At 34.9% G+C, this 13,630-nt stretch overlaps 1 protein-coding gene and 1 non-coding gene across 3 annotated transcripts in view; both read left to right on the top strand.

Moving 5' to 3' along the window:
- The window catches only part of SCFD1 (sec1 family domain containing 1), a 124,523-nt gene that overhangs the window by 7,592 nt on the left and 103,301 nt on the right, over positions 1-13,630 (top strand). For both annotated transcript variants that reach the window (XM_086710003.1, XM_086710002.1), the window contains exons 3-7: positions 2,039-2,127; positions 3,536-3,626; positions 5,823-5,945; positions 7,385-7,472; positions 11,575-11,664. In XM_086710003.1, the coding sequence (XP_086566129.1) occupies positions 2,039-2,127; positions 3,536-3,626; positions 5,823-5,945; positions 7,385-7,472; positions 11,575-11,664 (481 nt within the window). The remainder of the gene's footprint in view (positions 1-2,038; positions 2,128-3,535; positions 3,627-5,822; positions 5,946-7,384; positions 7,473-11,574; positions 11,665-13,630) is intronic.
- Positions 9,194-9,297, top strand: LOC147580036 (U6 spliceosomal RNA). The gene has a single exon (XR_015253037.1). It is a non-coding gene; the product is annotated as a U6 spliceosomal RNA (small nuclear RNA).

Genomic DNA, 13,630 nt, shown 5'->3' with positions numbered 1-13,630 from the left:
AACATTTTATGGAGGGAGACAGGCAAGGCTAATAATATGAATCCAGGGAATCCAGCTGATCTCTTGAATGGCCCCTCACTAGTAGGTCTTTCATCTGGTTGATGTTTTGTTCCTTAGCTTTGCAGGTCCAGAATTTGGATCTCGCAAGCTTGTTGAAGGTTAGTCAGACTTGGGTAGAGAGTGATCTGTAAACCATAATGCTGGTTAATTTATGATATATAAAACTGTCAGTAAAATTGTTAATTGGACCAGAAAGCAATCTATAATATTTCTCCCTTGAGAAATGATGAAGTACCTTTAAAAATTCCTATTCTTTAAGCTTGTTCATTTTAAACTTTATACTTTCTTTCTTCAGACAGACTAGAATTCAGCTGCTTAGGTTTACACTTGTTAGTTTATAGTCACTTTATATTTCTTTTTTGCTAATAATTGAGAACAACTCAACCTGGTAACTATTTGGGGTGTTTTGAAAACTCTGATGATCCTTATAAGTCCTGTGGTTAACTCTAAAGATGGTTAAGGTCATCTATATGAATTCCTAGGTTAAGCTTCAAAATATCCCCTAATTTTTGCCTTCTTTCATGTTTATTTGTGGGCATCCTGTTATTGCTCCTTGAATAAACAATGCTCGATTATTGTTTCTAAAGCCTTTATTAAGCTTTTGAATTAAATAGCTCGAGAATTTCTTGGGTACAATCTGATTTGTGTCAAATTCTTTCCCTATCCAGTACTTATGTATCACAAGATTAATAATATAGATATATTGAGATTTAGAGATGGAAGATATTTATGAGAAATGAAACACCCAACCTCTTAGAACTAGAGCAGAAGAGTTTTAGCTTTTATTTTTTAATTTTTTTATGTTTTTATTTTATTTTTGAGAGAGAGCATGAGTGGGGAAGGGGCAGAAAGAGAGGGAGACACAGAATCAGAAACAGGCTCGAGGCTCTGAGCCGTCGGCACAGAGCCCGATGCGCAACTCATGGATGGTAAGATCATGACCTGAGCCAAAGCCAGACTTAACTTACTGAGCTACCCAGGCACCCAAGAGTTTTAGCTATTCTAAAGGAAATGCTGTCATATAGGAAACACATTTTTTATGACAGCATCTTTCATCCCTCATTAGCAGTTTCTTACTCTGTAAAGAATTATTGATGTAGTTGTAAAGAAACACTAGTTGAAATTTCTCTTTTATTAGCCTTAACTCTAAAACTAATTTTAAGTTAGAAGATTCAGAGTTCTTTCTACCCCTCAAAGATGTCAGTTATAATATTTTAGAATGTGAAGAAATGTATGTGACAGAATAAGGCTAGCATGTACTCTTTAGGGACTTAATTCTTTAAAATTGTTTATTTATGTTTATTCATTTCCTGAGAGAGAGTCACACAGGGGAGGAGCAGAGAGAGAGGAAGACACAGAATCTGAAGCCTGCTTCAGAGCTCTGAGCTGTCAGCACAGAGCCCAATTCAGGGCTTGAACCCAAGAACCACAAGATCATGACATGAACCGAAGTCAGATGCTTAACCGGCTGAGCCACCCAGCCAACCCAGTCACTCACTCATTTTTTAAATGAGCATCTTACTAACCTGAGATGCTTAAATTACCAAATTTTCTTTACAGTCTTAGAACCTGTTACCCATTAGTTTTGAGAGGGACTATTTTTACTTCTCTCTTTTTAGAAAGGATTGATGTAAACTTGGTGGGGAAGTGTATGTGAGTTTGCTGAATATTAAAGATCCTTTATTATAGCTTAAGATAAGTATTTTGTAGTTGCTAGTACGTTTATCCTAGCAAAAATATTCTATGAGAATAAATTTATGTAATATTAATTTAGCCTAAGTGATCATGCTTTAAAAACTAGATTATGACATACGTGAACGTTTTGGGCAATGACAGAAAATATTAAATTGAGGTAAGTATAAGAATTCAGCATACATGATTTATTAAAATAGAATATACTTCAACATTGTCTTAATATGAGCTCTCTGTCAGCTGTTTACTGATAATGTTTCGAAAACACGTTTTTTTTTTAAACCAGGTGCTCATTTATGACAGATTTGGCCAAGATATCATCTCTCCACTGCTATCAGTAAAAGAGCTGAGAGACATGGGAATCACTCTGCATCTGTGAGTTTTAACATGTTTCTAATAATGACATTTGTTTTCAGATACATTGCTAAAGGATATCTTTGGCCACCTTGAAATCCAGTTATTAAAGGACATCATTTATACAGAAAATAATGTTAGGTTACAGTACTTGTATAAAACAACATTTAACTGTTTACTTTGAAGTTAGAAATAATTCTCAGTCTGAGGTTTTATAATTTCAGAATTTAAATTTTCTCTCTCATGTCTTTTCGTAAAGACTAGTTTACCCTCTTATATGAAAGAACAGAACTGGTTGTCTTAAGTTCTCTTCCATCTCTGAAAATTTTTTATTCCTTCGGTTTGAATATGCTTTTTATTTATTTAAAAAAAAAATTTTTTTTTTTGCATTTATTTATTTTTGATAGAGACAGCACAAGTCAGGGAGGGGCAGAGAGAGAGGGAGACACAGAATCTGAAGCAGGCTCCAGGCTCTGAGCTGTCAGCACAGAGCCCAACGTGGGGCCCGAACTCACAAACCGTGAGATCATGACCTGAGCTGAAATCAGACGCTCAACTGACTGAGCCACCCAGGCACCCCTGAATATACTTTTTAAAGAATGTCTAAATTAGTTTATCATTAATATGAAAAATTTAAGTATCAATGGGATAATGATTGTTAACCACTATAGGAGCTATCTATGTTGTCTTCTTAACTACTGAATGTATTTGATTATATTATTTCTGGTATGTTTGATAAATATAACAAATCTGTCTCCCTCTGTCTCTGCCCCTCCCCTGCTCTCTTTCTCTCTCGAAAATAAACATTAAAGTGTGTGTGTGTATGTATGTGTGTGTGTGTGTGTGTGTGTATATATATATATATATATATACACACAGAGTGTATATATATATATATACACACACACACACATACATACACACACACACTTGATTTTACTTATGGTTAAATTTTTTCATTGTTTTTAAAGACTCCTCCAGCTTCCTGTTTTCCCTCTCTTGGAGAACTGAATTTTTCCTCTGCTCACCCTCCCCCAAACATATTTCTGTGAAAAATGGGAATAAAATTGCTATTGAATTAGTTATTGCTAATAACTGAATTTTTCCTCTGCTCACCCTCCCCCAAACATATTTCTGTGAAAAATGGGAATAAAATTGCTGTTGAATTAGTTCTTATTCAGGAAGAATATTGGTATTAGAAATAAAGTGATTGTAATAGAAGAGATGAAGACTGACATGAGGATCTTACTAACAAATAATGTTAGCACTGATAAAAGGAGAAGCCTGGGTTAAACGATTAATTGAAGCAAGAGCTTTTAGTGTACTGGTCATTGTCTATAAAATGATTCATCCTTGATTTGAGAAGTACTGTTTTAAACGATCTTTTTAGATAAATGACTAAGAAAAAGTTGAATTTTATGTTCTTTAGGCTTTTACACTCTGATCGAGATCCTATTCCAGATGTTCCCGCAGTGTACTTTGTAATGCCAACTGAAGAAAATATTGACAGAATGTGCCAGGTAATATGAGTTCTTATATGTAGAGACAGGTTTTTTTAATTTTTTATTTACATTATTAATCAAAAAATTTTTTTTTTCAGGAATAGAATTTAGTGATTCATCATTTAACATTTAATAGCCAGTGCTCGTCCCAACCAGTATCCTCCTTAATGCCCCTCTCCCCTTTAGCCCTTGCCCCCATTCAACACCCCTCCAGCAACCCTCCATTTGTTCTCTAGTTTTAAGAGTGTCTTATGGGTTGTCTCCCTTCCTATTTTTATATTATTTTTGCTTCCCTTCCATTATGTTCTCCTGTTTTGTATCTTAAATCCCACATATGAGTGAAGTCATATATTTGTCTCTGACTGAAGTAATTTCACTTAGCATAATACATTCTAGTTCGATCCACAGAGTTGTAAATGGCAAGATTTCATTCTTTTTAGTTGCCGAGTACGTTTCATTGAATATGTATACCACATCTTCTTTATCCATTCAGCAGTTGGTGGACATTTGGGCCCTTTCCAAACTTTGGCTGTTGTCAGTAGCCAAACGTTGGGGTACATGTGTCTCTTGGAATCAGCATTGTTATATCTGTATTTAAGTCTAGCAATTTTCTTCCTTATCTCTGTAGACATATATAATATCCAAAACAGTTTCATTTCAGAAATACAAGATTTATCCTAGTTGTTTCTTTTTCCCTTTACAAATTTGTAACTCCTTTTTCTGACAGTGACAAACATGACTCCCAATATCCTCAATATACTTATTTTCTCAGTCCTCATAATTATTAGTCCTTTATCCTTTAACCAATGTCCCAACCTTTGTTAAACCACTGCCCTGCTTGCTACCTTCTTCACACAGCCTCCAAATCCTCAGTTTTTCACATTTAAACATCTCTAATACCAGATGCATCTTAAAATTGATGGTGTGTTATAGAATTTTATTGGCAGCATTAATTCTTTCTTGGTGTTACATAACATAATGGTGCCTCTTTCAATTGACATTTTCTTAGATTCAAAGAAATGCAGGCATACCTTGTTTTATTAGGTTTCACCGATAATTCACTTTTTTAGAAAGAGAAGGTTTGTCACAGCCCTGCATCAAGCAGGTCTGTTGATGCCATTTTTCCAATAACATTAACTCACTTTCTGCCTCTCTGTCACGTTTCGGTAATAATCAGACTATTTCAAACTCTTTTATTATTATATTTGTTATAGTGATCTGTGATCAGTGATAATTCACTGAAAGCTTAAATTTTTTAGCAATGAAGTATTTTTTTTTTAACGTTTATTTATTTTTGAGACAGAGAGAGACAGAGCATGAACGGGGGAGGGTCACAGAGAGGGAGACACAGAATCTGAAACAGGCTCCAGGCTCTGAGCAGTCAGCACAGAGCCCGACGCAGGGCTCGAAATCACAGACCACGAGATCATGACCTGAGCCGAAGTCGGACACCTAACCGACTGAGCCACCCAGGCGCCCCTGAAGTATTTTTTAATTAAGGTATATACTCTTTTTTTTAGACATAAGACTCTTGCACACTTAATAGACCACAGCATAGTGTGAACATAATTTTCATAGACACTGGGAAACCAGAAAATTATTTTGACTCATATTATTACAATGTTCGCTTTATTGTGGTGGTCTGGAACTGAACCTGCAATATATCCAAGGTATGCCTGTATGGTTATTTAGATATCTATTTTTCCTAGAGTTTAAGAAGATAAGTTAATTTGATTTAAGAATTTGCATAACTTAAATTATGGTACTTTTGGATGATTGAGAAGTAATACTTCTGGAATTGGTCATTGGAATTATGTCTGAACAGTGAAGGAAGTGTGTTGTTTTATTAAGAGCAGTAGAAGGTATTAGCTGCAAAATATAATAAGCAGTTTACTATACAAGAGAGCCATTTCTGGAGATTTTTGAGAAAAAGGGAAATAAACTATTTCAAAGCAGTTTTGTGTGATACTATAATTAGTAGAATTTTATTGATAATAGAATTATAACTTTAATTATTAATATATAGGTCCATTATATCTGGCAACCAAGTAACTAGTACTTCTACATAACTTTCTTCTCTTGGGTTTTTTTTAATTGTCATTTAAATATGTGTATTATCCTCCAAAATCTTACTCTTACAATATCTAAATGATTTCTGTCTGTGGTCATCTTTTATATGTGTGCATAGGAATGAAGTATTCATTGTATTTATAGGATCTGCGAAATCAACTCTATGAATCATATTACTTAAATTTTATTTCTGCTATTTCAAGAAGTAAACTGGAAGATATTGCAAATGCAGCATTAGCTGCTAGTGCAGTAACACAAGTAGCCAAGGTAAGAGATTTTGATTAGCTGATGACATTTTGTTAATGTAAAATTTAGTGTATTTTAAAACCTGTTAGTTCACTTAAGTTTCTCATTTACAAAAGACGAGGTCAACCTAAGAAATATTTAGACTCAATACTTTTTTTGATAATGTAAATTACCTTTAATTTGAACTAGGCAGAATACACCAAACTAATGGTACCTGTTATTTGATGAATTTGAAAGATAAAAATAAAATGTTTAATCAGTCTTTGTTTTAGTCTAGGATTTGTATCATCTTTTTAGCTCAACTTAGAAATAGTTTGACAGTTGGGTTGTTACAAATTATACTAAAAATATGTTGACATTATTTTATTTATAGTCACTATAGTCACCGTATTATCTTCAGGTCTTACTTAGGAGAGAAGATCCAACGAAGTTACATTACATTTTATAAGAGGGAAGGAATTTACAACAGGCCAGCAGTTCTACATCATATTTACCATTTAGATAGGTTCAGCTTAGTTATAAATAAATCTGTAAAATCTTTTCTTGGTTATAGCAGTACTGTGCCTTGTGCTTCTTGACATTGGACAAGACATGAAATTCTAGGGAATCATATAGGGGAAATAAAAGACAAAACAACCATGCATTTGCTTCCCATTTTTTCCCACTGAGTTTTCATTCTAAGATTTAGAGAGTCTACTATTACTTCTGATTAGTTTTTGAGGCTTATGTTTTAATGTTCTTTCTTTTCAAAGTTTATTATTTTACATAAAATAATAGGAATGGTTTTCAGTTTGTTTAACTAAATTCAGTGTACTTCTAAGAATTTTCTTAATTTTTCTCCTGATTTGCCCTTCTAAAGAACTAGTATAACTTTTTTCCCACTTATAAGTGTTCATGGTGGAAAAATTGTTACTATGACTTACTTAGGAAAGTGTGATTAAAGTGAACATAAAAATTAAATTGCAATTTCTTTCTTCAAAACTGATATACATTCCCATCCCAAGCACAGTTTTTGAAAAAATCTTTTTATCTTCATAAATGTTGTTATCTGAAGATAGTACTCTCCTCCTTGATAATTTATTGACCAAAGTCTTGTTTATATTCCTTTTTAATATCAACTCCTCATTCTTACCCAATGAGGCAATCTGCCACATGGTATAATTTTTAGTTATTAAATATAATGGTAATTTTTTCCATTATTTTCCATTGGTTGATTAAGTCAAGCTAAATGTGCTTTCAGTATTGCAAATTGGGGTGACTGGCTGGCTCAGTCAGTGTAGCATGCAACTCTTGGTCTCACAGTTAGTGAGTTTGAGGCCCACATTTGGCTCTCTCCTGTCAGCTGGAGCCTGCTTTGAATCCTCTGTCCCCACCCCACTCATTCTCTTTCTCTTTCAAAATAAATAAAATTTTCAAAAATATTGTAAAATTGATGTATAAACCTTTTCTTTTATTTCCAGGTTTTTGATCAGTATCTCAATTTTATTACTTTGGAAGATGATATGTTTGTATTATGTAATCAAAATAAGGAGCTTGTTTCATATCGTGGTATGTAAAAACAGGAATATTGTAATTCGTTAAAGTGAGTGATGTACTGTAAAAAAAAAAAATAGCACATTTAGTACTCTCAAAAACCAGCTTTGTTTACAGTAGTACAACTGTACAAGATTTTTTAAAGCACACAAAACAAGGCTTAGACTGAATTTTGTCACATATAACAACATGTACTAGACGTGTTTTGCAAGCTCAATGAAGTACCAAACCTCTGACTTTTTAGGTACCTACCCCACAGCAGCTTACATGAATGGTTTATTCATGACAAGTAAGACAGTATTTTAGTAGTAGGATTCAATGAGTCTTCTACTACTTTGACTCTTGGACAAGAACAAGTTACTCTGCTTCTCTGTGCTTTAGTTTTCGTCATCTGTAAAGTGGGAATAATAATACTATCTACCTCACAGAGTTTTTGTGGGAATTAAATGGATTAGTGTGTGTAAAATGCCTAGAAAAGTTTCTGGCACATAAGTATTCACAAAAGGTTGGCTAAGGCGTCAACAGCTACTATTGCACTATTAAGGAATGAAGTATAGGTGCCATTTTCAAATACAGATTGTTAGACTCCCTTGATTTTTATACCTTGTTTATTCACCAGTAGATTGAATATTTGTATTTGATCAAATGCTATCTAACCATCTCTGGAGTTTGCATTCCCACTTTTGGTAAACAGACCATTCCTGGATGTAGATTAAAATTAACAGGCCACACATGCATACGAACACACAACCACACAACACCTATACCACATTTTATTGTCTGTGTTGCTTTTTCTGTGTGTGAAACACTTAACATGAGTTCTACTTCTTTAACCTTTTTAAGTATACAATACAGTATTTACTATAGATAGTGTTGTATAGCAGATCTCTAAAACTTACTCATCTTGCCTACCTAAAACTTATATTTCCATTGATTATTTACATGGAATATTTTAAAGGAAACGCAGACTATAGGAGATAATGATTAGCCAGTTTATTGAAATAATCAATAATTTTGCTCCTTTAGGATTGAGATGTTTGTGGCTAAAATTTCAGTGGTTCTTAAGTGGAGAGTATGTCCATCTAACAGGACATTTGGAAACGTATAAGGGTGTTTCTAATTGTCACATTTAGCTGGACTCTACTAGCATTCATTGAGCAGGGACTAAGGATGCTAGATGTTCTGCAGTGTATAAATGATGCTCATAACTGAAAACTATCTGCTCAAAATGCCAGTGGTACCTATTATGAAACACTGGACCAGATGTTAAGCTCCTTGAGAGAAGAGAACATCAATTTTTTGTTTTTACTGAGCTCTGTAGCATGCTTTGTTGGTGAAATTAAACAACATCCTTCAGTGTTTGGTGAATTACCCACGTCATAGATTTTTGACAGTTGTTACTTATATAAATCTATTTACAATTACCTGAGTTGTAAATTAATTAGCTGTTTAAGAGGGGCCAGGGTGGCTCAGTTGGTTACGTGACCGACTTTATCTCAGGTCATGATCTCACGGTTGGTGAGTTCGAGCCCCATGTCGGGCTCTGTGCTGACAGCTCAGAGCCTGGAGCCTGCTTCAGATTCCGTGTCTCCCCTGTCTCTACCCCTCCCCTGCTCACACTCTGTGTCTCTCTGTCTTTCATGTTGAAAGCCCAGTTTTCCTTCAGCTAACCTTAAGCTAAACTTACCAATTGTTAGATTATTTGTAAATCTGGTTATATAAAAACAAAGCACCTTGTGCTTACTTCAGCAACACATAGACTAACATTAGAGCCATACAGAGATTAATGTGGCCCCTGTGCAAGGATAATATGCACATTCATGAAGTGTTCCATTAAAACAAAGCAAAACAAACAAAAAACTAACCAAGCACCTTAACTTTTTTGATCAGTTAACTCAGATTAAACAGACTAGATTCTAATCAGTCCCAATGAACAAGCTTAGTCCGCATACTTGGTTTGCTGAATTCCCTTAAACAGTTTAAATTGCATTTATAAATTTAGTATTTTCTTTAAATACTTTAAAAATGAGACCAGGCAAATTTATAAATCTAATATTGAAAGAATTTGTAAAAATAATTAAATTTATAGTGAGCCTAAATTCATTACACCTTCACATACTTATAAATGTAATTAATTTTTTTCTTAAAGAATCTTAAGTCTGAAATTATTAAGAATTAACTTAAGAATTAAATTTAAAGTACAAGTTTAATTTTAAAGCATAATTACGTGATTAATTGTCTAGATTCTCATTAGTATATTTATAATATTAATAGGTAGTTATATAAGCACTTTACAATACAGGTTCTTTTACTTCTCAGAGCAACTTTGTGAAGTAGGTATTATTCCCATTTTCTGAATGAAGTAACCAAGGCACTGATATTCAGTAACTTGATAAGAAAATGGCAGAACCATTTTGGTTCTAAACCAAGTAACCATTTGGTTACTAAACCAAGGCACTCAATCCAGAGACCGTGCTCTTAACCATTTGGTAATGATGTACCAAATCCTCTCAGACATTGCAAGTGCTTTAAGTGATCATGTTAAACACATTATCCCAAACATAAATATGTTGATATCATGGCTTTTATTAATATCATCTACTTTTCATGAATTGGGAATTTATCCAATAAAGGAAGCAGATTTATCTTTTCAAAGTCAGCTACTATCTCAAACCAAGTTGTTAACATAAATGAGTTGAGGTCATTGATGGGCATTTTTTTTGACTCTTCGAGTCAGTTCTCATTTAGAGGTGTGAGACCAGGTCATAGGACCTCAGGGCTGAAGGCTTCCATTTGGATTTTACCTGTACCAGTGATTGACAGAATGAGTTGAGTATTTCTCCGGATTGGTGTAGCTTGAATTTACATAATTTACATTGTATCTTTTGTCCATTTCTGTCATATGATTGAATGAATGAATGACAGTGTGCAACATTAGCACATTCCCTCATCCAGATTCTGTATTGCCTGGTTGAATTCTTTATTATTTTTATGTTCTCTGCATGGTTCATACTTTGTTTAAATATTTCAGTATATCCAGTTGGATTCTGCTTTCCTCTCATGATAATCACAAGTTGTATTGAGTTTTATATTTGTTTTCACATTTGGGGTGTTGGGAAATTAAAAATATTATATAGATAATATGTTTAGTCCAGTCAGTCTCTTATAAATATTTACTGAGCATCTACTTGTCAGATACTGGGCCAAGGTATTGTGTGAGATGGAAGACGAGTAAGGTAAGGTCTTTGTCTAGCATAGTCTTCACAGCAGTGTGGGTTTTTTTGTTTTGTTTTTTTAATGTAGCCCTAAGAATCCTCTGAGGTGCTTGTCAAAATTGCAGATTTTGGGTGCTTGGGTGGCTCAGTTGGTTAAGCATCTGACTTCAGCTCAGGTCATGATCTCACAGGGTTCATGAGTTTGGTTCCATGTCAGGCTCTCTGCTCTCAGCACAGAACCTGCTTCAGATCCTCTGTCCCCCTCTCTCTCTGTGCCTCCCCGTCCCTCCCACTCTCCCCACCCCCATCTCTCTCTCTCAAAAATAAGTAAACATTAAAAAAAAATGGCAGATTTCTTAGAATTATCAGAATCTATTGAATTGAATCCCTGAGGAAAAGGGCTAAGAAACTTGAATTTTTAATAGCTTCCAGAGAAACTTTCTCTTCTTTCATATTTCTAGAGTGATTCTTATACCCACTGAAGTTAAGAAACCACTTAGGTACAGTGTAATGCGTCAGAAAAGAAATTCATGTAACTTAATATAATACAAACAAAATTATATGTGACACTGGTCTTGCAGTAATTGATTTGCATTGTCCTTTTCTGGCAGTAGTTGGTTAATGAAATCAATAGTTTCTGGAAGCCATCTAATGTTTGTGAATAAAATTATGGAATATGATTTTTTTTATTTTCTGGCAAAAATTTTGTATACTTTATGTGGTAGATTTTTTTCTTAATACTACTCTGATATTGAGGTATTGTGTTTCTTTGAGATAGTATAATCTTTAATGGATACTCATTCACTTAAAAGTTTAACACATAAAAAGTTTTACTTGTTTAAGTATTACCAATGTTATCAAGGCATAAATTTTGGTACTTTTTCCCCCATTTGTTACTTTAGCCATTAATAGGCCAGATATCACAGACACAGAAATGGAAACTGTTATGGACACTATTGTTGACAGCCTCTTCTGCTTTTTTGTTACACTGGGTAAGTTTTCAAATCTTTCTGGTTATTTCTTCAAAATAAATTACTTGACAGCTCATTTTCATCTGTTACAAGATCCTCTTGTCTGGATCTCTGTAGGCTCTCTCTCCAGAATTGGGATAAAACATATATACTATACAGAACCATAATTTTTCTAATAATTTGGTGTACTTAATTCCTCTTGAGTTAGCATTTCATAGCTCTGTTGGGTTGTTTCCTTAGATGTCTTTGGTAATTATAATTTTCTACATTTGAATGGTTTGATGGTGACTTAAACTATGTGCCTGCTAATTTTCTTTTAATATTCCATTAGGAAAAATTTCAGATATACTTTTAAGTAGAAAGATAAGTGTAACTATTAAGGTACACTCAGAAGGTTCCAAAAAACACTAAATTTACATATAATATTAATCTATACTCAGAATTTTAAACATTTCTTTGGTATGTCTAAATTTACTTACAGCTACTTTGCATTCAGTACCTAACGTGTCATTTTATGCTTTAGTATTACTAATAGATGTGTTTAGAAACCTTCAAATTGTGGGGCACCTGGCTCAGTTGGTTGAATGACCAACTCGGTTTCAGCTCGGGTCATGATCCCAGGGTTGTGGGATCCAGCCCCATGTTGGGCTCCATGCTGAGTGTGGAGCCTGCTTAAGATTCATTTCCTCTCTCTCTCTCCCCCTCTCTCCCCCTCTCTCCCCCTCTCTCCCCCTCTCTCCCCCTCTCTCCCCCTCTCTCCCCCTCTCTCCCCCTCTCTCCCCCTCTCTCCCCCTCTCTCCCTCTCTCCCTCTCCCTCTCCCTCTCCCTCTCCCTCTCCCTCTCCCTCTCCCTCTCCCTCTCCCTCTCCCTCTCCCTCTCCCTTCCTCTCCCTCTCCCTCTCCCTCCCTCCCCCTCTCCCCCTCTCCCCCTCTCCCCCCCTCCCTCCCTCCCTCCCTCCTTCCTTCCTTCCTCCTTCCTTCCTCCTTCCTTCCTCCTCTCCCTACCCCCCTGCTCCTCTCCCCTGCTCGAATTCTCTCCCTCTAAAAATAAAGTTTTTTTAAAAAATAAATAAGTATCTAAAAAAAGAAACCTTCTAATTGCAATTTTAATTTTGTAGACGCTGAAAACCTTAACAGTTAAAATGATCACACTGGAAAGTTTCTCCATTTCACAAATGAGAAAATTAAGCAAAAAACAGATACTGTGAATAAAGATATAGACGAGTTTGAGGAGAATTTGCATGCAAATTTTGGGGTCCCTCCTTTTAGGGATTTTCTCCTATAATTTCCAGCCCTGAACTCCAGTCTTTGATTCCTTAGCTCATTAAGTCTTCTGTTTTCTGCCGAGCTCTTTCTCTTCTGTGCCTTGCAAACTGGAAAGTAACTTCAGAAGGAAAGCTGGTTAACAGTGTATCTCATTTTTCAAATCTAGCTGTTCTTTCAAGAGTTTTACATTCCTCCACTTTCTGCCTGCTTTTGAGTACCTTCAGTACCTTAAAGTGGAGTTGTTACTGTTGTAAACAAAGCACATGTATATATAACTTTCAGTCATTAAACAGACATAATTAACCTTCCTATTTGCCATCCTACACATTCTCCATAAATGTGCTGAATGCTAAGGTTTTCGTGGATGTAAGATTGTTTTACCTTGATGATCGTTGTATTCTCATGATAAAGGTAGATTGAAAAAGAGCACTATAAAGACCACTGAAGTATTAGAGCTACCTTTATTATATACAGTGTTAGAAAGTGATTTTTGCAAAAGAGAAATTGAAATTCCTGCCAGTCTGATATAGGAGGATGTCAATAAGCTGTTAAATGAAAAAAAGCAAATTTAAGAACAGGATGTATAATATCTCTTTTTGTTTTTTGTATTCTTCATAATCGCACTTACTAAGACTATATGGGGCACCTGGGTGGCTCAGTCAGTTAAGCGTCTGACTTCAGCTCAGGTCACGATCTCATGGTCCATGAGTTCGAGCCCCGCG

Source organism: Puma concolor, chromosome B3 (assembly GCF_028749965.1).
Source record: "Puma concolor isolate L17-30 chromosome B3, mPumCon1.1.hap2, whole genome shotgun sequence".
In the NCBI taxonomy this organism is placed as follows: Eukaryota; Metazoa; Chordata; class Mammalia; order Carnivora; family Felidae; genus Puma; species Puma concolor.
Note: the sequence above shows the minus strand (reverse complement) of the source record. Positions and strands in the feature narration are given on the sequence as shown.